The 26,012-nt window shown below is 47.4% G+C and overlaps 1 protein-coding gene across 1 annotated transcript in view; it reads right to left on the bottom strand.

Moving 5' to 3' along the window:
* pibf1 (progesterone immunomodulatory binding factor 1) overlaps positions 1-26,012 on the bottom strand; it is a 190,471-nt gene that overhangs the window by 16,089 nt on the left and 148,370 nt on the right. The window contains exons 15-16 of the mRNA XM_085998484.1: positions 19,227-19,357; positions 3,770-3,854 (exon numbers count right to left, since the gene is read on the bottom strand). Coding sequence (XP_085854610.1) covers positions 3,770-3,854; positions 19,227-19,357 — 216 coding nt within the window. The remainder of the gene's footprint in view (positions 1-3,769; positions 3,855-19,226; positions 19,358-26,012) is intronic.

Below are 26,012 nucleotides of genomic sequence, written 5' to 3'. Positions count from 1 at the left end.
TGCTGGGCGAAATGCAAGGAACGCACTCATCCTGGGCAGATTTGCCTAGCCTGGTACATCAAACACTGCAGCCTCACTGCTTCTGAACTGACCATGGACAGTGGCCCATGCCTGCGCATTTCTGCCTATCTGACCAACTTGCTTACATCTGCAAGTTATCCTAAGGCCTCAATGTAATATCCCCATTCACCAAATGACAGACACCATAACTGCTGCAGCTGCCACCAGATTTTTTATGTCCAAGAAAGTGATGGCATTAAAAATATTTACAAGACTTTTCACCCAAGTGACTACCCTTGTGTTTAGTGGTGCTTCATTTTTCTCTTATGCGTGCTCTTACGTAGTGGTACCCCTGTGGCTTCAGCAGATGTGGAGGCCCCTTGCTCACTTTCCTGCTGCGCCTGTCTCGACACCTTTGGCGGGCGTCCTCTGGGGTGGCGGCCTGTGAGGGCTCGCCAGCAGTCTGCTGCTCCCGCGGCTGTGCAGGGCTTGAGACTCCTATCTCACTGGGGTGTGGACTCCGGCGGGGCTCTGACCGAGGGCTCTGAAGTGGCATGGATGTGCGAGCGCGTGGAGGGGAGCCCCCACTTCCTTGAAGTGTGCCAACAACCTCCCTCTCATGGGTCAGCTCCCCCTCAGCGCCTGCAAGTGGCTGGAGAGCACCTTGCTGCACATCTGGGGGGCCATGGGGACCTGTCTCTGGAGTGGAAGTCCTGATCAGAGGGACTTCCATGAAGGTCTGGTCTCGGTGCTCTATAGATGCCCATCGCTCCTCAAGAGATGTCATTCTATTCAGAACACTCACCATGTTTCCGATACCCTGGCGACTAAACTCCTCCATGGCCGCAGCCCTCCTCTCCTCGGCTGCAGCCAGCATTGCCACAGAGGTAGCCATCCTTTCCGTGGTGATGCTTTGATGCGCCAATGACTCCAATAAGGCTGTGCTCATGCTCGCCATGGACTCCTCCATTCGCTCCACACTCGCAGCGACCCTGGAGACAAAACCTGCCAGAGACTCCTGCATCTGTGCATGGAGATCCATCACCTCCTCTCTTGAGGATGGACCCAGAGGCATAGGGTCGATATGCTGCTGAGCTGGCAGAGCCCTGCGCCCTCCGACGAGGACTCTCCACTGCTGTCCCTGTCTCCACAATCTGCTGATGCTCACTTGTGAGCTGTGATACACCAGGTGACAACTCTACTCTATGTCCCAAAAGTCCCTCCGAGGCGTGAGTGTCTGCGCTGGTGCTAGGTGCGCTTACTTCTGCTGACGATGCGCCCTCAGAGGCTGGAGCTTCCTCTGAGGAGTGTGGCTGCAAAGCTTCTTCCTCCTGGGCAGTGGCGGCGGGTGCTCTGGATGGTCCTGTGGGGGAGTAAAGGAAAGAATTAGAGATGTCATGCCAAGGCTACTTGCACATTGGATTTGGCAGATGCTCATAAGTCCAAATGATGTGGCTTCAGAATTATATCAGCAACTCATGCTATGTCAATGAGAGAGATGGGAAGCTTTTCTGTCACCAGCTTGTGGGCTTGCTCCTGTCTCTCCTGCCCCAGCTTCCGCAGGCACGTCAGCCCCAGCAATCTCCATCACTGCTTCCTCCCAGGGGGTCAGGCGCGCGATTGAGGGTGGTCCTCCTCCAGTCCTCGATCGCTCTCTCCTATTGTGAGCTCTCTTTTCCTGCAATGAGGGAGACAAGTGGAGTTTGAGTGAGAATGAAGAAATGAGTGTAGAGATTGCATAGCAAAGGTACTTAGAAGGAGACAAAGATGGTGTGAGGCTGCAAGACCAAGGGCCCTCCCTGTGTGCTGGCAGTTGTGTTACAAGCATCAGAGTGAGAGGCAGTGTGAGGGCTGCATGGTGGAAGAGTTATGTGAATGTGAGCATAGATAGAGAGAGAATGGGTAAGGGTGCATGGATGTGACTGTGAAGTTGGATGTGGAGGAGGTGATAGCTGAAGCTGTTGGGGAAAGGCAATGGGAAGCAGCCTGAGGGTGATGGGAACTTCATACTTACTTTTCCTGTGCGGTGCAGGTCATGGAAGCGCTTCCATGTACGACGGGTCACTCCCACAGAGTTCACCTCTTCAGCCACCTGCATCCAGGCAGCCCTGGTCTCTTTGGGAGGCCTCTTCCTCCCCGAGATAGGGAAGAGGACCTCCCTGCGGGCCCTAACCCCATCTACCAATGTCTGCAATGATGTTTCGTCGAATTTTGCGGCAGCTCGGCCTCTGCTGCTGGCAGCAGCTGGTGCAGGCTCCTCTGCCATTCTGATAGACTGGTTGGGAAGCCTGCAGAGGTTGAAAAGCTTGCTGGAGACTTTAAAAGCACCACGAATGATGACATCATACTGTGGGGCTTTCTGACTGGAAATGGACAATTAGCAAGGGTCCCCACACGCTGGAAATAAATTGGCCACTTGAGGGAAAATTGCATGCAGCTGGCAGACCCATTTAGATTCGGGTCGGAACCCGAAAATTTCCCGCGCGATCGGGAAAATCGGGGCCTAAGAATTTACAAATGTCTTAGTGTGTAAGATTTGGATGCATGTTTATGCTATTTATAAATCCCAATGCACAGAAAACAGATTTCAAAAGCCATTAAGACATTTTTATTTTCCAGAGTTTTTCTTTCAGAGGTGGACAGAGTATTTTGCCTCATGAGCATCTCTATAAAATTAATACTTTCATACAAGATTACAAGTTAATTATCAAATGTATGTTACAATAGCACCATCTTTGAGCCTTTCAAACCGTTGGAAGCAAAGTAAATACATCTAGCTAATTTTAGAATTTATTTGAATGTTTTCACAAGGGGTAGATTTGCAGCTGTGTGCACTATCCCTTAAATGAAGGCGCTGGATTTTGCAAATATATGTAAAATGTTTTAATGGGAACAATACTTTCTTATAAATTTCTTGTATGTAGTCCAATAACTGTGTTAAGCCAGTAAAGCTCACTAATCTTCCCCATCAGGTACATTCTCAAAAGATAATTCTACTGAAGAACAAAGTTAGTTCTAACTATGTGACTGTCTACTGTACTTTAGAAAAGCAACTTCTCATTAATGCTCCAGGGGCAACAATTACCTTTGCATTTCTTTGTTTAACCAATTATAATTATATAATTAGAATCACTGAGCAAGTTCATGAAAACCTGCTTGGTTCACTTGCTTTTCATGGGATGATACTTCTGTGATCCCAGCAGCTTGCAAGCCATTGCACTCCAGAGCATTTGACCCAACAGCACCGAATCCTTTTAGCCTTTCATTCCATTCTAAACTAGAAATGTATAGAGCTTTTTTTTTTAATGAGTTAATCAACATAATAATAACTCCTTTCCTGGGGCTTTGTTCCACAGATCCGCTACTCTGTCAAGGAAAAATATCTTTCAATTTTCCCCATGTATTAAGTGATGCCAATGTGGTGCAGTCACCACCTATATATTGTGATGAAGTTGTTAGATTTCAAAGGTCCATGGAAACTCTCAGTTTGGTAGCTGGATCAAGTATTGATACCATTTAAGTGCAGACAACCATACAAATTTGCAGTGCCTTGGTGTCTATGGAGGTGTCTGCTCTGATCCACCTACTGTGGTGCGAAGCACAAGTGTTAGGTTTTAAGGAAGGGGAGAGATTTAAATAGATTTTTTTTTTACTTTCTCCAGTACTAATATACACTACCACAAATTTTAAGCAGCAACCACTACATTAAGCCTTTTCTTTAACCACAGGCATCTGCCAATTACACAAGATAATTAACAAAAAATATTACCTCCCGCTGATTCAAGAGTCTCTCCAGATCTGCTGCCATTTGGTTCTTCATGCGAAGTAAAGCTGCTTTTTCTTTATTTAACCGACTGAAAGAAAAGCAGATCCATTTGAATATTATAAGGATACGTCTTGTTTAACAAAGGCTTTTTTCCCCCGGTTGTGTACTTAACTTACCAGGTTAAGTGAACAGGAACTCCATGTAGTAATCACAAAAATACTACAACTTCAAGGATTAACACATGACCCACTGCCTTTAAAAACATTTTTTTTTTTATAAACAAAGCGTATCTTTAAGAAAAAGCATTTAAAAACGAGAGTTAAAAGAAAGAAAGACTTGCATTTATGTAGCGCCTTTCATTACCACCGGCCGTCTCAAAGCGCTTTACAGCCAATGAAGTACTTTTGAAGTGGAGTCACTGATGTAATGTGGGAAATAATTAAATAATTGACCGATACCACAGCTGCTGCAAGGCATTGCGTGAAGGCTGGGTTTGAGAATACACACAAGCAGAGTTTGGTGTCTAACGTAACTAGGTTATAGAGAGACAAGTAGCTGCTGCTGAAGCTCGGCACCTCCAACTGGTGGAACCACCATCCAATGGGTTATGGTTTGTGCCCATGTTGCGGTCAGAATGCCCTTGGAAATGAATCCATATATTTCATGGTGAACTGCGCTGCTCACCATGCCATTCGTCAGCAACTCCTGGCATCTGCCGTTTGCCTAGTGTGGTAAACCACTTTTATCGTTCACTATCGTTACACTATAGTTATCACTGTTATATTGTTATCACTGTTCTCACTGTTGTATCACTATACGAGGTCGCCTCTTGTCACACTGTTATACCTGGGCTGACCATCACTGACTCCGCCCATGGCTCCACCTACCTGCCCAGGTATAAAGGTAGTCGACTGGCTGGTATTCCTCCTTGCTGGATCCGATCACCCATGAGGGTGGGCTCTGTTATTTAGTCAATAAAAACCTATAGTTACTTTCCTAACTCGTCGCTTTTCATTGGACGAATTGATAGGTATATCAATTTTATTGACTAAATTTTAAGATGTCTCATCCAGACGCCCCGCCACAACAGCCACAGCAGCCTTCAGACGCCGAGCCGCAACAATCACAACAGCCGGCTTGGCTGCGAGCCCTCAGACCACCGTACCTGGATCTAAATCCACGGGCAGCGAACGCAGCCCTCGACTTCGATCACTGGCTGGGCTGCTTTGAAGCCTACCTGGAAGAGTCCAACGTGCCTCAGAGATCCAAGCTAAGAGTTCTGAACGCCCAACTGAGCCCTAAAGTATTCGCGCTCATCCGGGACCTTAAAACATATGAGGACGCCATCAACCGGCTGAAAAGACAGTACCAAACCCCGGTAAACCCCATGTATACCAGGCACCTCCTAAGGTCCCGCCCGCAACTGCCAGGGGAGCCGGTGGAGGAATTTTTACGGGTGCTACAAGCACTCGGCAGAGACTGTAACTTTAAAGCAGTAACGGCGGCAGAAAATACGGAAGACAACGTCCGCGATGCCTTCGTGAAAGGCCTACGGTCCGACTACTCACGGCAGCGATTACTGGAAGCAAAGGACCTCGACCTGGACAAAGCTGCAGCCCTCGCTCTCTCCCTGGAGGTGGCCCATCGGGACCAGGAGGCGTTCTCCAGGTACTGTTCGCGACCCTGGGACTCGGGCCCGACCCCTACCGCAATACCCTTCACCGCGCTGCCCCCGAGACCTACCTCAGCGTCGGCGTCCCGGACCCGATCGGGACCGCCACCCCCGGTACCGGCTCCGACATCGGACCCCCGCGGCTGCTTTTTCTGCGGCCAGGAGAAACACCCGAGGTCGCGCTGCCCAGCTAGGAACTCCACCTGCTCAACCTGCAGGAAGAAAGGCCACCTTGCTAAGGCCTGCAGAAGTGGATCTTCAGAGGCCAGCAGTGCCTCATGCGAACTGTGGGGGCGGCCATCTTCCTTCAAGGCAACAGAGGCCAGCATCCCCACACGTGAGTCATGGGGGCGGCCATCTTTGATCAAGGCAACCGACCCCAATAGTGCCTCATGTGAGTTATGGGGGCAGCCATTTTGTCCAACCTCGTGGGAGACGCCATTTTACCCACCACGCTCGACTGCCACCGTGCCTCCAGACCCGACGACCGCCTCACCCGCAGACGACAACGACTCGCTCAGCTACACACTAGCCTCCGTCACTCTGGATCAAGCCCGCCCGCATCACCTGTCCAAGTCGATGATGGACATCAAAGTAAATGGCCACGCCACGACCTGCCTGTTCGACAGCGGAAGCACGGAGAGCTTCATCCACCCAGACACGGTGAGCCACTACTCCCTCCCCGTCCTGCCAACGCGCAACCGAATCTCGATGGCATCAAGGTCCCACGCCACGGACATCAGCGGCTACTGTGTTGTGACCCTGTCGGTTAAGGGTACGGAGTATAAAAACTTTAAACTCCTCGTCCTCCCCCAGCTCTGCGCTGCCGTCCTACTAGGGCTGGACTTCCAATCCCACCTCCAAAGTGTCACCCTAGCATACGGTGGACCCCTCCCCCCACTCACAGTCGACAACCAGCGGATGTTAAACCGCCCACCGTGTAACACCTGCAGCCTATCCACCCTCAAGGTCCCGCCACCTTCCCTGTTCGCTAACCTAACCCCCGACTGCAAACCCGTCGCTACCAAGAGCAGGCGGTACAGCGCCGGGGACAGGGCCTTCATTAGCTATGAGGTGCGGCGCCTCCTGAAAGAGGGCATCATCGAGGGGAGCAGCAGCCCCTGGCGTGCCCAGGTCGTGGTCGTTAAGACCGGCGATAAAAATCGCTTGGTCATCGACTACAGCCAGACCATAAACAGGTACACCCAGCTGGACGCATACCCCCTTCCCCGCATATCTGACATGGTCAATCAGATTGCACAATACCGAGTATTCTCGACCATCGACCTTAAGTCGGCCTACCACCAACTCCCTATCAGCCCGGAGGACCGCCAGTATACCGCCTTCGAGGCGAACGGGCGCCTCTACCACTTCCTTAGGGTCCCCTTCGGTGTCACCAACGGGGTGTCGGTCTTCCAAAGGGAGATGGACTGGATGGTCGACCAGAACGGACTGCAGGCCACGTTCCCTTATCTAGATAACGTCACCATCTGCGGCCGCGACCGGCAGGACCATGATGTGAATCTGGAGAAATTCCTCCGTACGGCCCAACAGCTGAACCTCACCTACAATAAGGAGAAATGTGTGTTTAACACCTCACGCCTTGCTATCCTCGGCTGTGTAGTAGAGAACGGAGTCATCGGCCCCGACCCCGAAAGAATGCGCCCCCTCATGGAGCTACCCCTCCCCCACTGTCCTAAGGCACTTAAGAGAACCCTGGGACTCTTCGCCTACTATGCCCAATGGGTGCCCAATTATGCGGACAAAGCCAGACCCCTCATGAAGTCCACATCCTTCCCCCTCACGGAGGAGGCGTGCGCGGCCTTCTCCCTCATTAAGGGAGACATAGCCAAGGCCACAATGCACGCAGTGGATGAGTCCATCCCCTTCCAAGTGGAGAGCGATGCATCCGACTTCGCCCTAGCCGCTACCCTTAACCAGGAGGGGAGGCCGGTGGCCTTCTTCTCAAGGACCCTACAGGGCCCTGAGATCCGACACTCGTCGGTCGAGAAGGAAGCCCAGGCGATCGTGGAGGCGGTACGACGCTGGAGGCATTACCTGGCAGGCAAACGATTTACCCTCCTCACCGACCAGCGTTCGGTCGCTTTCATGTTTAATAACAAGCTGAGGGGCAAAATCAAGAATGACAAGATCTTGAGGTGGAGAATCGAGCTATCCACCTACGATTATGAGATCTTGTACCGGCCAGGTAAGCTGAACGAACCCCCCGATGCTCTTTCACGAATTACATGCGCCAGCGCGCATATTGATAGACTTCAGACCCTCCACAACGACCTCTGCCACCCCGGGGTCACCAGACTTTACCATTTCATTAAGGCCCGCAACCTGACCTACTCCATCGAGGAGGTCAGGACCATGACCAGGAACTGCCAGACCTGTGCCGAGTGCAAACCGCACTTCTATAGGCCGGACAAAGCAAGCCTGATCAAGGCCACCCGCCCCTTCGAGCGCCTGAGCATCGACTTTAAGGGGCCCCTACCATCATCCGACCGTAATGTGTACTTCCTCAACATCGTTGATGAGTACTCCCGTTTCCCCTTTGCCTTCCCCTGCCCAGACATGACCAGTACCACGGTCATTAAATGCCTGAACGAACTCTTCGCCTTGTTCGGGTTCCCGAACTATATACATAGTGACCGGGGCTCCTCCTTCATGAGCGAGGAACTCCGCCAGTTCCTACTAGCGAGAGGTATTGCAGCAAGCAGGACCACCAGCTACAACCCCCGAGGGAACGGCCAGGTGGAAAGAGAGAACGCGACTGTCTGGAAGGCCGTCATCTTAGCCTTAAAGTCTAAGGGCCTCCCAACCTCCCGCTGGCAGGAAGTCCTCCCGACAGCGCTGCATTCCATCCGGTCACTACTTTGCACTGCCGTTAACGCCACCCCCCATGAACGAATGTTTGTTTTCCCCAGGAAGTCGACTACGGGAACCACTCTACCAACCTGGCTGACCTCTCCGGGGCCCGTCCTGCTGCGAAAGCACGCGAGGGCCCATAAAACGGACCCCCTGGTCGAGATGGTGAACCTCCTGCACGCCAACCCCCAGTACGCCTACGTGGCTTACCCAGACGGGCGGGAGGGTACTGTCTCCTTACGAGACCTTGCACCCTCGGGCACTCCGGAGACACCACCTTTACCCCCCCCCCCCACCCCCCCAATTCCAGCCCAGGTAGACGGCATGCCGGAACCCCACGAGCCTTCGCCGACCACGCAGACACCAGCATTAACACCGGATAATGCAACACCGCCGCTGCGACGATCGGAGAGGCTTACGAGGCCTCCGGACAGACTGACATACCAGAACTGGTAGTACACTTCACCCCGCCGGACTCAAATCTAAAGAAGGGGTGAATGTGGTAAACCACTTTTATCGTTCACTATCGTTACACTATAGTTATCACTGTTATATTGTTCTCACTGTTCTCACTGTTGTATCACTATACGAGGTCGCCTCTTGTCACACTGTTATACCTGGGCTGACCATCACTGACTCCGCCCATGGCTCCACCTACCTGCCCAGGTATAAAGGTAGTCGACTGGCTGGTATTCCTCCTTGCTGGATCCGATCACCCATGAGGGTGGGCTCTGTTATTTAGTCAATAAAAACCTATAGTTACTTTCCTAACTCGTCGCTTTTCATTGGACGAATTGATAGGTATATCACCTAGCAATAGCTGAAACTCGCGCTTGGAAGCATGGGAGGAAAATCAAATTCTGTGGCAGGACTGAGGGGCTTGCAGCAGCTGTAATGGTCATTTGGTTTCAGAGCCGTCTGGCTGCTGTCCAAAAAATTGCAGCCCGATGGTCTCCACCTTCACACTTGAGAAAAAGTCACAGAAGTTCGCACCCCAGCCCTGCTCAGATCTGGGCACAAGGAGTAAGGCCCACTATCAGCGTCAGCTCCTGTCATGCAATGATCCAGGAGAAAGAGGCAGGAGGTGGGAGCCATGATGTCATATTATCACCATCTTTGCAGCTGCTCATGGTACAAGTGTTCCTCGCCTCCCGGCAAAACCTCCAGGTATTCCTGGGCATGTAAAGCAGCCACTGTATCATAAATATGCTATTGTGGGTTTAATAGGAATAATTGTACTGACTGTTTTATAGCATAAACATGCCTGGAAACATCATGCCAAGTTGATGGTGGGTCTTGTACCTGACACTGAACTGGTGATATGCATCACGTACAGGAAACACTCGATTTACCAGCACCTAAATAACCGGAAATGTCTGTTAACCGGCAAAATTCAGGAGTAGGTTCAGGTAAGTTTTACTTCATATTAGTGGCCATTCCTGGATCTGTGGCTGTGTAACCAGGGTTCCTGCACCTGTTGCTAAGCAACAGGGATGCCTGGATCTTGTGGCCGGGGTTCCTGCACCTGTTGCTAAGCAACAGGGACGCCTGGATCTTGTGGCCGGAGTTCCTGCACCTGTTGCTAAGCAACAGGGAAGCCTGGATTTGTTGCTGTGTACGGACCTCTTGTACCTTTTACTAAACCTCTCTGTAATCCGGACTTTTTGATAAACCAGCACCACGCCGGTCCCGTCGGTGCCGGATAAAAAAAGTTTCCTGTACTTGCATTTTTGTGCTGTTTTGAGTTTTGAATTGGCTCAGTGCGTTTAGCAGTCAGAAGAGGCTCATAAGATCTACTAAAATCTTAGGTCTGTGTTACTGCTGTTTTTCCAGAGGTTGGGTCGTTTAAGTTCAGGAGTACTGAGAACTACATGTAGATTGTCCATGGAGATGAAAAGGGTATAATCTTGATCTTATATTGGTAGACGGGATGCTAGTTCAAGGTACCAATTTTTCCTGTTCAATTTGCCATTAGGTAAAACTTGCAATTGTCACTACTTTCCAAACACCAATCAGAGGCTGCTTAGCTGCAGATGAAGGGGCAGTCAAATTCTAACGTAACAGAAGCCAGATTATGTTAAATTTAACTTGCCATTAATCTGAATAAGGCCAAAAGGAAGTATGAAGATGCAACATGGCAGAGAGATTTTTTTTCTTTGTTTCCTTGCCAGTTTTCACAGTGACAACATAAGTCACTGATCAAGAAAATAGAATACCTGGGACTAGATAACTAAATCTATTGATGGCAGGAGGCAGATAAAAATAGAATCGCCAGCAAGTGGTACATGATGAACTTTTGCCAAAAGCATCTTCTCTGAGGACTACTTCAGTCAAGAGGATTTCAAATTGATCTGATTCCTCATCTTGCCTGTGAGGGATTGACAACTCATGCCAAAACATCAAATAATTCTGTCACTAGCTGCACCTTGGTCCTGCCAAAATATATTGTTGCTGTGGATGGTTACCCCCTTATTTATCGTCTGGCCTTTTAAGAATGATTCACAGATATCTAATATGTCAGGGCTGTCAGAGGCTGCATTAACAGCAAGAGACAACAAGTTACACTGAAGACTCTGAAAGTTTGTGTAATGTAAATTTAGGAATCTGTGTTATTTGGAAACATTGGGTTCAGTCCAAAAAGGGCAAAAAGAAATAAATCACACTTGGTGCCACTGAAAATGCTTTTTAAAAAAAAATTCAGATTCAGTCCACAAACTTGGGGGAGGATCCAGGCCACGTAATTTATTTACCATCTTAAGTACTAGCTCCAGATCATTACTTGTTTTTATATTATATTATGTAATTTTTTTTTGTCTTATAAAGGCTGTGAAGCACCTTGGGACTTTTTACTACGTTAAAGGCGCTATATAAATACAAGTCGTTGTTGTATATTAATTATATTATATACATTTTAAACTAACATAATACGGTTAGTGATGATTTGTAGGTTCTCTGACTGGGACTTGCGACAGTCCTGGCAAACAAATTCCAGTTTAAGTTCAAGTTCAACTAAAGTTCAATCTTTGCAAAACAGATTCACAGCTGAATAAAAAAAAATAATCCAGTTTCGGGTAGGTCTGAAAGATATGACAGTCCAGGTTAAATGTGTGCATCCAACATAAATGTTAAAATATTTTTTGAAGTGGGTAAATACAAGCTGTGGTATGGCAGGTGCCAACAGAGAAAACTGGGGCCCTGTCCATTAGCACTTGGGATATCTGGTTTGGTCAATTAGCAACAAGACTTTAGAACATAAGAAATAGGAGCAGGAGTAGGCCATTCAGCCCATCGAGCCTGCTCCGCCATTCAATAAGATCATGGCTGATCTTCTACCTCATCTCCACTTTCCTGCACTATCTCCATATCCCTTGATTCCCTTAATATTCAAAAATCTTTCGATCTCTGTCTTGAATATACTCAACGACTGAGCCTCCACAGCCCTCTGGGGTAGAGAATTCCAAAGATTCACCACCCACTGAGTAAAGACATTTTTCCTCATCTCAGTCCTAAATGGCCGACCCCTTATTCGGAGACTGTGACCCCTGGTTCTAGACTCCCCAGCCAAGTGAAACATCCTCCCTGCATCTACCCTGTCAAGCTCTGTAAGAATTTTGTATGTTTCAATGAGATCACCTCTCATGCTTCTAAACTCTACAGAATATAGGCCTAGTCTCCTCAATCTATCCTCATAGGACAATCCCCCCATCCCAGGAATCAGTCTGGTGAACCTTCGTTGCACTCCCTTCTACGGCAAGTATATCCTTCCTTAGGTAAGGAGACCAAAACTGTACACAATACTCCAGGTGTGATCTCAACAGGGCCCTATATAAGCAGTAAGACGTCTTTACTCTTATACTCAAATCCTCCTGTAATAAAGGCCAACATACCATTTGCTTTCTTAACCGTTTGCTGTACCTGCATGTTAACTTTCAGTGATTCGTGTACAAGGACACCCAGGTCCCTCTGAACACCAACATTTCCCAATCTCTCACCATTTAAAAAATACTCTGCTTTTCTATTTTTCCTACCCAAGTGGATAGACTTGGGTAGGTGCGGGTCCGAAGGGGCAAAGACCCAGCCCACGCTGATTTTTGTCAGCGAATACTAGCATCACACACTGATGAGGCCCTCAAAACATTGACCACCAGTGTGAAATGCTGACAGTTGGCATATATGCAAGGAGGTTCCAAATTTGAAATCTAGTACGTGTGACGTTAATTGATGTCAGCTATGGCAATATCCCTGGGGTAGAGGAGGGAAACAAATGCTGGTGTAGGGGGAACCAGTTTGCTCATTGTTAGGCAGGTATACTGAAACCATTGTACCAAGATGAATGTTTTGATCAACACAAATATAAATTTTGTGGGATGAAATCCAAATCACATATTCCATGTAAAAATGGAATTGCTTTTAGAGATATGACATTGTTTGGTCACGCAGTATAACTATGAGTTTGAAAAAGGTTATCTGAATAAGCAATGTGCTTATACTTCTGGCTATTTCTTTGACAACTATTATGCGGAATGATTCTAAATGGAAACATCTTTCATATAGAAGTAGAATCTAGTTCCAGGGCAGATTGTCTGAAAGAATTGTGGCACTGTAACCATCTTGAAATGTTCTTTTTGAAGAATGTGTTCAAGCGTATTATTGGAATGGATGGAATGTACTCCTGTCCCAATATGGGTAGTGCAACGTAGTAGATATAAAAGCCTAGTTTTTCCACTTTAACAGCAGCATTAATCCATTCACTTTAAACAGGCTAACATCACACTAAACAACAGCAATAGGGAAATCTATTTGAAAGTTTCTTCTCTGCTAGTGAGCACCCATCTACTCCACTATATGGATTCATAAAAGAAGTGTAGACTCTCTTCAAACTCATATTGGTACCCATTCCAACCAAATTGCAATACATTTCCGCAGCGATTGGATGGCAGAAAGGCTATCAGACTGACTTTTCTCTCTGGGATATGGGTTCAAATCCAGCCCAGACTGATGGGATGAAAATCTCCTGTCTCTGTCAGCTGTACGAGTTCTAAGTGAACTGGGTTTGGACAATCTCAACCCAGTTCCTGACGAGTGTGATCTAACACACAAAATGGCATGTAACTGGGCATTAACATTCAGAGTAGCTACAAGGATGGCCGGAGAGAGCAGCATAAACTTCACAGCGGTGCAGTAAAGGCCATTCTTCTGCGTTACTGCTAAAACACTTTGGTGTGGCAAAGTACAAAGAGCTTTACTCTGCATGCCACCTGATCTGAGAATAGCCAATTCTGACGCTGAGTGCCAAAAGTAGAAAATATTCCATTTCCCAGCACCAGCAGCTCTCCTCTTGACGTACACACAATTTAAAAAAAAGTATCATACCACACAACACGTTCTTTTACTCATAACTTTGTCTGTAATCTAGAATATAAATTGGCCATCATAGGCCCGCAAAACTACTTTCCAGATATCATAGGAAAAGAAATGCTAGAAGTACAAAGAAGAAAAATAGTATTCATCAAAAGTCACTTGCAATTTTTGGCACCACCAGTTGTGGTTAGTTGGACACAGATAAAAACTCACTACAAAGTGACCTTTGAGTTTATCCACAATTATAAATAGGTTGGAGCTGTCCTTTAAAGTTACGGTGAAAAGTTGGCACCAGTGATGAATGTGGATTCAGGCCAGGACTGAGCTTTTGATTCATATAAAATTATGGATGTATTTAGTTTCCAAGTGGTTGTATTTAGCATGGATCAGAACATATTTTTAAATGGCACTTAAAAAAAAAAGTTTTCATTGTTCAGCTACATGGGACTGCCCTTGCATGGTTGCACTCATGTCTGTCCTAACATAGCCAGTGTATTTTGAGTTATGGTTTCTTTTCCTGCCCCTGCATAGTCACCTCCAGAGTTCCTCAAGGATCTATCATTGGTTCCTTTCTGATCCTCAGCTATGCCTCAGTGAGATCATCTATAGCTTCCATAGGTATGCTGATGACACCCAGCTCTTCCTCCATCACCTTCCTTCATCTTACGACCACCTCTGTACCAGCAGACTACCTGAATTTAATAGTAGGTGACTCAAAATTTCCTCTAGCTGTACCTGGGGTAGACCAAAGCCACTCTTGCTCCTTTGTCATTCACTCAGGCTATGCAGAACTTTGGTGCCCTATCCAACCCTGAGCTGAGTTGCAAACCCCACATCCTATCCACCACTAAGACTGTTTATTTCCATGTCTGCAACGTCACCTGGCAGAATATGTACATCACTCCCACTGCTGCCAAAACCTTTTGTCAGCAAGAAACTAGATTTCAGGAATTTGTCATCCATTGCCAACGTGACTCAATACAAGCCCATGGGAAGCCTAAAAAAAGGAATTAAAAATGTAGATTGGCTGGGTTCGATCGCAGAATGTTTGATAACCTAATATTCTCTCTAATGTGACATATGGAAAAATTGTCTGACATACTGCACAGTTCCTGCGGCTTTATATGACAGGAGAAATAAACTGCATGCGGCACACGACTTGTACTAAGTCTTGACAATATTTTCATACATGTCTTGATCCACATCCTACTTTTCCTGTACACCCTCATCATGCTGTGGAGGTTGAGGTCCTCCCACCTCCCCCCACACCTTCATCATCAACTTGTTCAGCTTCCAGAAGCAGCAAGCCTTTCTTCATCGCAAGGTTATGTAGTAAGCAAGCTACAATGTTTCTGGAGGCTCTTGCTGAGCTATATCGCATGGCTCCACTGGATTTATCTAAACACTTAAAATGAGACTTCAGAATGTCTGTAGTCTGCTCTATGGCACTTTATTCACGTGCAGGATAAGGTGACTGACATTGCACAGTAGCTGCATATTAATCGATTTAAAGCCTTTCATGTTCACAAAATTGAGGGGGCTGTCATATAGGTCTGTGAATGTCACATGCATTCTGTCAGTTGCTTCTTGCAGCTGTGGGAACCCTGCCAGTCTGCAGTAATGCTCTATGTTTCTCTGATTTATTGGGATGTATATAAAATTAGTGGCCTGCCTAAATAGAGCATCAGACACTTTCTTCATGAAATGGTGAGTTGCTGCCTGACTAATGTGGCAATCATCACCTGCTGCTGCCTGGAATGATTTAGTCGCAAAGAAATTCAAGGCAGTGGTGCCTTTGAGTGGTAGAGACATGGGCCCCGATTTTCGGCTTGTCTGGGGAATGGTCGGATTTCCCCGAATGTGGGGTTTCTGACACACATAAAAAAATGTCAGCCAGCTCCACGCAATTTTCCCTCAAGTGGCCAATTAATTCCCAGCATGTGGGAAGCCTTGCTAATTGTCCAATTCGAGTCAGAAATCCCCACACTATGATGTCATCATTCGTGCTGCTTTCAAAGTGTCCAGCAAGCTTCTCCACCTCTGCAGGCTTCTCAACCACTCTTGCACAATGGCAGAGGGCTGCTGCCAGCGGCAGAGGCCGAGCTGCCTTCAAATTCGACGAGGCTTCACTGCAGGCATTATTGGATGGGGTTAGGGCCCACAGGGAGGTCTTCTTCCTTAGGTCAGGGAGGAAGAGGCCTCCCACTGAGACCAATGCTGCATGGATGCAGGTGTCAGCAGATGCCAACTCGCTGGGAGTCACCAGAAGAACCTTGGCATTACATCTCTAACTCCTTCCTTTACTCCCCCACAGTACCATCCAGAGCCCCTGTCCTCACTGTGGAGGAGGAAGAGGCTGTGCAGCCAGACTCCTCAGAGGAAGCTCCAACCTCTGAGGGCGCAGCAGCAGCAGAAGTAAGCGCACCCAGCACCAGCGCAGACACTCACACCTCGGGGGGACCTTCGGGACATACAGTAGTGTTGTCACCTGGTGTTTCACAGCTCACAAGTGAGCCTCAGCAGATTCTGGAGACAGGGACAGCAGTGGAGAGTCCTCATCGGAGGGCGCAGGACTCTGCCAGCTCAGCTCAGCTGTGCTGCATGACGACTCTCTGCCTCTGGGTCCATCTGCAAGAGAAGAGGTGATGGATCTCCATGCACAGATGCAGGAGTCTCTGGCAGGTTTTGTCTCCGGGGTCGCTGCGAGTGCTGAGCAAATGGAGGAGTCCATAGCGACCATGAGCAGAGCCTTTGTGGAGTCATTGGCGCATGAACGCATCACCATGGAAAGGTTGGCAACCTCCATGCAGGAGATAACTCGCCAGGGTACGGAAAACATGGTGAGTGCTCATAAGAGAATGACATCTCTTGAGGAGCGTTGGCCATCTGTTGAACAGAGAAACCAGATCTTCATGGAAGTACTTCTGAGTAGGACTGCTAGTGCAGAAACGGGTCCCACTGGCCCCCTAAAGCGCAGCAAGGTGCTCTCAAGCCACTTCCAAGCGCTGTCCCCTTCTGGCCTGTGCAGCTTCAGGTGAGTGAGCAGCAGCCTGGTGCTCATCCTGCTGTTCCTGGTTCTGCTGCTGCCGCCTCTGCTGTTGGAGATCCTCTAATGCCAGGAAGGGAACGTCCCAAAGGCCTCCCATGCTTCTGGCAGATGCCTCCGTTGAGGGGGCGCTGAGTTAGGGTGGTGAGAGGGGCTTCCCAGGAGCTCACACTGGAGAAGTGTGTGAGGCTCCAACTTTCTGCAGCTGTTCTTAAGGCTTCAAAAAGTTCCCCCAAGCCTTGATCAACAAGGTCCTGCAGCCTGCAAATGCTGCCTATTTAAGTCTCTTCAGCCCTCAGCGACCTGCTGCTGCAAGCAAGCAAGCCAGCTGTTTTCACGCCAGCTCTCAGCAGCAGGGTTCCCCGCAGGCGGGTTTCAGGTGGGGAAAGCCCCAAAGTCGCAACGGCACGGGAAAATCCACTTCAACAAGCAGATAATTGCTCGTTAGTGCTCCGACGACCAGTCCCGCCAGCGGTGGCCGGGACTGAAGCGGGGCGCGCGGAAACGGCAGTCCGAAAGTCGGACGGGGCGGGGAATCAGGCGGGGGGGTCCCGTCCCGCTTTTTCACCGATTTTTGGCCCCCGGCCGCATGAAAAGCCGCCCGACAGCGGCCAGAAAATCAGGGCCATGTTGTTTGTCTGACGGAAGTAGCCAGCTGTTGACATATCACCCCAGTTACTTCTGGTGAGGAAGCACAAACTTCTGAGGCATTTAGGGTTAGGGTTAGGCAGAAAAAATCTAAGCAAGACCAAATTGGTCTGTAAACTCTAGTGAGTGGGTATCTTCATGTAGGAAACATACATCTGTTGTGATGTCTCACTCAGAGAACTTCCATTTTATCCTCTTGCATCTCCACCTCCTCAAAACATAGGAACAGAAGGATTCTAATTGGGAAGTCCACAATTATATCTTCTGAAGACCTAAACAGGGCAATAAAAGACATGACAGACCCTCCAGAGGATCAAACAGCTAAAATCAATCTTCAGGCAACTGAAGAACAAATCTTCAGCGCCAGCAAACAAAATGGCCTCTTCAATGTGGTATCCACCTCAGGAATAGCACTCTACAGTTCATACTCCCAATTATATGCGGTAATAATTTTGTTCAGGTTTGGGTGGAAGGCAAGAACAGGCAGTAAATCAAAGGGAAATCCAGCACAAGGTGTTTGTTTTAAAAGAAAGGACTGAAATTATTTTACATTATTACAAGTATTACAAAGGGGGGAATTTTTCCAGCCCTGGGGAGGCGGGACTGCCGGGAAAATGGCAGAAACTGGGAGCGGGTACCGAACCCGCTCCCAACCCACCTCCGTGCCATCTTTCCGGAGGCGGGTCCCCGACTCGCGCAGGGACCCGTCTCCTCAAGGCGAGAAGGGGATTACAGCCAATTAACTGCCTGTTAACAGGTAGTTAACAGGCAGTTTTGAGGCTTATCCCCATTTCACCTCTGCGAGTGTGGGCTTCCCGACGGCTGTGAACCTCGCCAGGGTCAGCGAGGCGAGCAGTGGGTCTGTGGAGGTGAGAGTGATCGAAAAGTCCGCTGTGGAGGTGGAGTGATGGGTGCAAGTGTGGAGAGAGGCAAGTATGAGAGGTGAGTGTAAAGTCTTAGAAAAAGTTTACTTACCGTTGCTTCTTCCTGCAGGCTTCAACCCTTGGGGATCCGGAGGTGCCTCATCTCAACAGCAGAGATGACAGAATGGCTGCTGCATTCTCAGATGCTGCAGCCATCTGATTTCTGCTGAGGAAAGAGGTTTTGGTGAGCCTTTGTGCAAAGGCTCACCTTAGAACGGAGATTGTCAGTGTTTGACAGCTTCTCAGAGCTATCAAATGCTGACAATTCATCTGTCAAAAACTTTCGGCAGATGAAACGTCATACGCTGACGTCCTCTGCCACCGGCTTTCCCTTAATTGGCCGGTTAAGCCCGCAGGGCAGACTTAACAACGTCAATCAAGGGAAAATAGCATGGGTTGGCCGGACGTCGTTGGGGGCGGGACTGAAACCCGACAACCAGCAGTCCCGCCCTCAATGCGCCTGCCTTCATTGAGAAAATCCAGCCCAAAGTGTTTACAGCACAGGAACAGGCCATTCGGCCCAACAGGTCCATGCCGGTGTTTATGCTCCACACGAGTCTCCTCCCGCCTTACTTCATCTAACCCCCATCAAGGTATTGTCTATTCCTTTCTCCCTCATGTGCTTATCTAGCTTCCCCTTAAATGCATCTGTGCTATTCGCCTCAACTACTCCCTGTGGTAGCGAGTTCCACATTCTCACCACTCTCTGGGTAAAGAAGCTTCTCCTGAAATTCCTATTGGATTTATTAGTGATTATCTTATTTCTGGTCCCACCCGCAAGTGGAAACATCTTCTCTACGTTTACCCCATCGAACCGTTTCATAATCTTAAAGACCTTTATCAGGTCACCCATCTGTCTTCTCTTTTCTAGAAAAAAACAGCCCCAGCCTGTTCAACCTTTCAGTTCTGGTTAAGCTAATAATTCTTGATATTTACCAGACTTCATTCTCCAGTTGTGAAAGATGTTCTTTGTATGTCTTGATCTGAGCGTCTCTCTGGCGCACAGTCTCAATAAGATAGCTGTAAGGCTGCTGCGCTTGACTAAGCAAGGCGTTGGCATTTTCAAGCTGGAGAAAGAAAATTAAGAGAAAAAAATCTCGTTAATAATTAACTTATACTAACAATCTAATTATGTAACATTCTTAAAACATTCACTGAATCAATCACCTAAAGTTCAACAGCCCTGAACATAAACACAAAACAATTACAAATCAATTTTTTTGGAAGGGAGAGAGAGAATGGTGGATCGCTTGGTGGGTGGATTGAAGCAACAATCTTAAGACCATGAACAGATCAACAACCCGATAAATATTAAAAAAGTGATTTAATGCATTTTGTAAGATATGCTCGTACCTCTCAACCCAAAATATTGATTAGCCTCAATTAAAGATAATTCTTTAATGAATTCCATCAATCATCAACGAATATTTAGACCGTTACTTCTGTGGTTTGATGAAGGGACTACTGACAGTAACTACAAAACATTCTTTTTAATGAACCTTTCAAGGAAATGGCAAGTACTCCACTTTAAAGATGTAGATTGCACACATTGCTAATACAGTACCCAGCTTTTTGCACCTGCTGCAAAAAACATTGCCTATCAAACCATTCTAACTCTTACAGAATTGCTCATCCACTCGCAACACTATAGAACTTTCTATCTCTGCCCCAAAGAAGACACGACAAATCTAGTTTTGTATGGATACATTAGCTTTACTGATGTGTCCAGAAAACACTCAAGCCGACAAATTGGAGTAGGCCGGAAATAGCTGGTGCCACCGCAGGCCGAAGTTAACGGCTGCCCGAAATAATAGCGCAAGTAGCACCATTATTTTGGTGCTGCCTGCCAATTTAAATTAGCGCAGCGCTAAACCTATCATTCGAGACTGGTTTTCCGGCAGTACTCAACGTAGCGTGGCCATCGCGTCCCTGGAGCAAGAGCAGCGTTGTCTTAAAGCAAAGCTGCCATTTTTGAAAGCAGTGTCAGTGCCTTAAAGGGGAACTGCCTTCTAAATGAAAAAAATAAAAATCATTTAAAAATAGGCAGTCTTTAGCCCTTAGAGCTCAACTGCCTTCTGGAAAAAATAAATAAAAATAATTCCCAAATAGCAGTCTTCAGCTCTTAAAGCTGAACTGCCTTCCACATCTAACAAAATGGTAAAAGTGCTTCAGCGCCAACACAAATGACTCAACAAGCCAGGGAAGGGGCACCCAGGGTCTCGCATGCAGCATTCCAGCTTTGCGCAGGGGGTCAACAATGCAAGAGAGGTCCTCTACCCACAGTGGCAGGAGCCCCTCCAGAAAGAACGATATGGGACCAGATCACCAAGGCCGTCACTGCCAGCAGTGTCCCCCCATCACCTGGTTCCAGTGCCCAAAGAAGCTTCATGACCTCAGACCAGTGGTCAAGGTCAGTGAAAGCATCTTCAAAAGCCGTCTCCTACCAACTGCACCACTAACCTCACACACTACTCACTGCACGACCGCATCCTCCCTCCCCCCCAAAATCATTCACCTTCCAACAATCTGTACCAAACTCGAGGTACAACTCCCATTCCTAGCTTCACCTTCACAAAAATATCCCCATCCTCAATGATGGTGGAGCCCAGCACGTGAGTGCAAAAGACAAGGCTGAAGCATTTGCAACTATCTTCAGCCAGAAGTGCCGAGTGGATGATCCATCTCAGCCTCCTCCCGAGGTCCCCAGCATCACAGATGCCAGTCTTCAGCCCATTCAATTCACTCCACGTGATGTCAAGAAACGGCTGAAGACACTGGATACTGCAAAGGCTATGGGCCCTGACAACATTCCGGCAATAGTACTGAAGACTTGTGCTCCAGAACTAGCTGCGCCCCTAGCCAAGCTGTTCCAGTATAGCTACAACACTGGCATCTACCCGGCAATGTGGAAAATTGCCCAAGTATGTCCGGTCTACAAAAAGCAGGACAAATCCGACCCGGCCAATTATCGTCCCATCAGTCTACTCTCAATCATCAGCAAAGTGATGGAAGGTGTCATCGACAGTGCTATCAAGCGGCACTTACTCAGCAATAACCTGCTAACTGACGCCCAGTTTGGGTTCCGCCAGGGCCACTCAGCTCCTGACCTCATTACAGCCTTGGTCCAAACATGACAAAAGAGCTGAACTCAAGAGGTGAGGTGAGAGCGACTGCCCTTGACATCAAGGCAGCATTTGATCGAGTGTGGCATCAAGGTGCCCTAGCAAAACTGAAGTCAATGGGAATCAAGGGGAAAACTTTCCATTGGTTGGAATCATACCTAGCACAAAGGAAGTTGGCTGTGGTTGTTGGAGGTCATTCATCTCAATCACATGACATCACTGCAGGAGTTCCTCAGGGCAGTGTCCTAGGCCCAACCATCTTCAGCTGTTTCATCAATGACCTTCCCTCCATCATAAGGTCAGAAGTGGGGATGTTCGCTGATGATTGCACACTGTTCAGCACCATTCGAGACTCGTCAGATACTGACGCAGTCCGTGTCCATATGCAGCAAGACCTGGACAACATTCAGACTTGGGCTGACAAGTGGCAAGTAACATTCGCACCACACAAGTGCCAGGCAATGACCATATCCAACAAGCGAGACTCTAACCATCTCCCCTTGACATTCAATGGCATTACCATCGCTGAATCCCCCACTATCAACATCCTGGGGGTTACCATTGATCAGAAACTGAACTGGACCAGCCATATAAATACTGTGGCTACAAGAGCAGGCCAGAAGCTGGGAATTCTGCGGCGAGTGTCTCACCTCCTGACTCCCCAAAGCCTTTCCACCATCTACAAGGCACAAGTCAGGAGTGTGATGGAATACTCTCCACTTGCCTGGATGAGTGCAGCTCCAACAACACTCAAGAAGCTCGACACCATTCAGGATAAAGCAGCCCGCTTGATTGGCACTCCATCCACCACCTTAAACATTCACTCCCTCCACCACCGGCGCACTGTGGCTGCAGTGTGTACCATCTACAAGATGCACTGCAGCAACTCGCCAAAGCTCCTTCAACAGCACCTTCCAAACCCACGACCTCTACCACTTAGAAGGACAAGGGCAGCAGACGCATGGGAACATCACCACCTACAAGTTCCCCTCCAAGCCACACACCATCCTGACTTGGACCTGTATCGCCGTTCCTTCACTGTCGCTGGGCCAAAATCCTGGAACTCCCTTCCTAACAGCATTGTGGGTGTACCTACACCATATGGACTGCAGCGGTTCAAGAAGGCGGCTCACCACCATCTTCTCAAGGGCAATTAGGGATGGGCACTAAATGCAGGCCTAGCCAGCCAGCGACACCCACATCCCATCAATGAATACTAAAAATTAAAAAAACCTCACCCCATTGGAGGAGACGCTGCTGGCCATTCTTGGCAGGGGCATGGCTGAGCCCTTGGCCAGTGGCGGGGCTGAAGGGATACAAGATCCTGGAATCCTTATACGTGGTCCTCCTTCTCACATCCCACTTCCCCCTCATCCTGTAATATCTTCTGATTTACAAGGTGCGCATGATGTAACCATGCAGTTCTTGCTTTCCTGCCCTCCCCTCACCACAATTCTACCCTAGTGCATTCCTCATTTTACACATCAAGAAATGATGGAGGATGATGATGGGGGAGGGAGGAAGAGGATTTTGCATGCCTGAAACATTTCCGATGTCCCTACGGGTGTGTACACAGCTCGTACATACCCGTAGGCATCGAAAAATATGGGCCAATGAGTGGGAATCCATTTGCAAAGCATACAATCTCTAGTTGCAACAAACAAACCTCTACCATCTGCTAAAATGGAATCCTAGGCCTCTGGACAAATGCTGGAGGGGTTGTAACAAATAAGGCCCAGTTCTATACATTTTCTGAATGCGTCCAAAATTCTAACACTACTGGAATTACTAAATGAATGCTATGTTGGTGCTCTCCATCTATCCTCACAGAGCTTACGGCTGCCTGGGGATGTCCAATATAACCGCATTATACTCCAGCACAGGGACATTTCTGGGCTTTCTTGCACCACGGCTCAGTAATGTACCCCACTTACATGAATGGGTTTGTATTCCTCCCTGCCCAGTCAATATTGATCAAACTGCTATGGGTGCTAGCTCAGTCTGAAAACATTGGCCCATAATTTGCTGTCCAAGTCATGGAGCGGCTAACAGTGCTCGTCGTTATTTATACGCAACTGCTACAACAACTTCAGGTGAGGGCAGATGCGCAATTAAACGTGGAAATCCAAAAGTAGCTGTCTGAGGTGCGCTGCTCCGCCGTTAGCGTCGCTGTCTGCCTCACCACTGAAATGCATTGAATTGCGTGATGTTGCTGTACTTGCACGGTAGGTAAAATCTAAACTCTCCACAGAAAGTTAAGTCAACTCTAAGTATCCTTTTAACAATGTGATAAGTGTTAAGTACTGACAGTCAACCTCTCTGGCACTGAATATTAACTATTACAAGTGTGGAGTCTCATTCCTTCAGGTTTTAATTGTTGGAGATTTAATAAAATGTAAAATTTGTAATTTTTAAAAACTTTTCCTTTGTCTCTTTTTTCCTCTCCAATCTTTCTTTCTGTACCTGATTTAACATTGAATTCACCCACTCTAGTTTACACTTCCTTCTCGGTTCTTGTTCAGTTAATTTCACACTCCTTCAATCCAATTGGTTAAGAAGATACACAGTTGCTTGTCCTCTTCACTCAGGTCCCAGATGCCCAGTTTCCCTTTCTGCGCAGTTATCAGCTCGCACTTTCAGCAACTTGGCACTCAAAAATTTAAAAAACCTATACCCGCAAAGGCAAGTCTAACTAAAAGCAGATGCTGCCAATTACAGATGAACACCTTCCCCACGCGTTATTTCAAACATTAAATCCAAAAGGCAACCCAAAGAAGCCCACAAGGGAGCAGTTAGACCTAATCAACTGCAACAACCAGCCTTCAACGCCCCCACCACTCGAAAAACGAACCCTACACTGAACGCTGGCACAACTTGCTAGGCTTGCCCAGAGGCCACATTGCTAAATTGTCAAACTCACTATATAATGAAAACAGGGAAAGTTGAGCCAAGTGTATAAACTACGGACAATACCAAGACGCTATGGGGTGGATATTCCGCCTGTCCGATGCCTGCGCCCTTACCAGGGCAAATTCCCAGCGTCATGGTAACTTAAATAATTAGGGTGGACACCAGGGTTATTTAAAGTGCTACTGTGAGGAGGAAAATCACTGCTGCAGTGTAACATGGCAAGCAGCGTCTGGCTGAAGATGGCGTAAAACATTTTTCGGTCTTAAACTTTGATTGCTTTGTGATTAATTACCTTAAAGTGGGCCCTTTAAAAGTTAGCTTAAAATTGGATCATTTGAATCACTGGTTAATTTTTCTTGAACAAAAATAATTGAATTAGCTGGATACACAAGCGTATAAGAAAATGGAGCTGCTGCCTGGCATCTCTTAACACTTTAAAAAAAAAACTATAGAGACAGATTTCTTTTTCGGTTGGCAGAGTGCATGTCATAACCAGGCACAGCCTGCAAAGTAACACCAGTCTTGCTGGCTGAGCTTCACACTCTACAACTACATTTCTCAGACAGGTAACATAGCATAACAGCTGCACAAGATTGGGTTTACTTGCACTTGATGCAACATGCACGTGCAAAACTTTATAGGTCATTAGGAATTTGAGTGCATCAATAATTAATTCAGCAGGGAATAAATGAAATGCAACTAGCTGCCATAACACTTAAATTAACGGATTGGAATTTGAACAGTTAAACAAGAGAGAGGTATCCCAGGAATGCATGACTAGGACAACTAGTTCCTCGAAGAATACAAAGTACATTTCTAATTTGGATCTATGAACCTTCTATCTTCTATTTACATTGAACATTAGTGCGTCTATCATTAATCACCATGTATTTGACAACACTACACTTCTATGAACTATTTTGAAATCCTGCATATTAATGAGGAAATAAATGTATTTCCCGATGCCTACGGGTGTGTACACACCCGTAGGGACATCAGAAATGCCGGTTTCAGGCATGTTTCTGCAGAACCTCCGCCCGCTGAAAACCCCGAGAAATCTTACACCTGGTAACAGCAGGCATAAGGCCTACTTTTACCAGCATAAGAGTTGAAACAATTCTTTCCCCCCCACTCATTTATAATTTTAAAATACTTTTTAAAAAAAGGTAAGTTTATTTTTAGCCCCGTAAAAAGCTTCAAAAAATTAAATTTGTTTAAAATATTTAATTTAATGTAATTTTAACTCAATTTAAAAACGTGATGGTTTAAAATTATTTCATGTTTTAGTGTGTTTTTTGGGGTGATCTCCATTCATATACTTGACAGGTCTATCTGTATAAAGGGAGATTCCCTTCTCCTATTGGCTGGCCTAGCCCACGTGATCCTAGGGACGCTTGCGAACCGCTTGCTACCTTGGGATACGTGGGCCCTGTGCATTTCGACTGTGGAGATGCCCAGACGCAAAAGCGTCCGGACCTCGGGGGCCCTCAGGTAAGTTTGTAGATTTTTTTCCCTATAGGGGGCATCCGCACGCAGGAAGCCTCCTATCGGAAATTACGGGTCAATGAAACACAATAGCCAGTATAAAATTTAGGGAAATAAAAGTATGTTATAATAAATGTCTTCCATCACGAAGAACTTTTGCTCCAAGTAAGATACGTACAGTACACAATACATATTACAAAGCCTT

The sequence above is a fragment of the Somniosus microcephalus genome, chromosome 10 (genome assembly GCF_052327205.1).
Source record: "Somniosus microcephalus isolate GS21.2 chromosome 10, FLI_Smic_1.0, whole genome shotgun sequence".
In the NCBI taxonomy this organism is placed as follows: domain Eukaryota; kingdom Metazoa; phylum Chordata; class Chondrichthyes; order Squaliformes; family Somniosidae; genus Somniosus; species Somniosus microcephalus.
The sequence above is the reverse complement of the archived record's forward strand: the minus strand, read 5'-3'. Positions and strand labels throughout refer to the sequence as shown.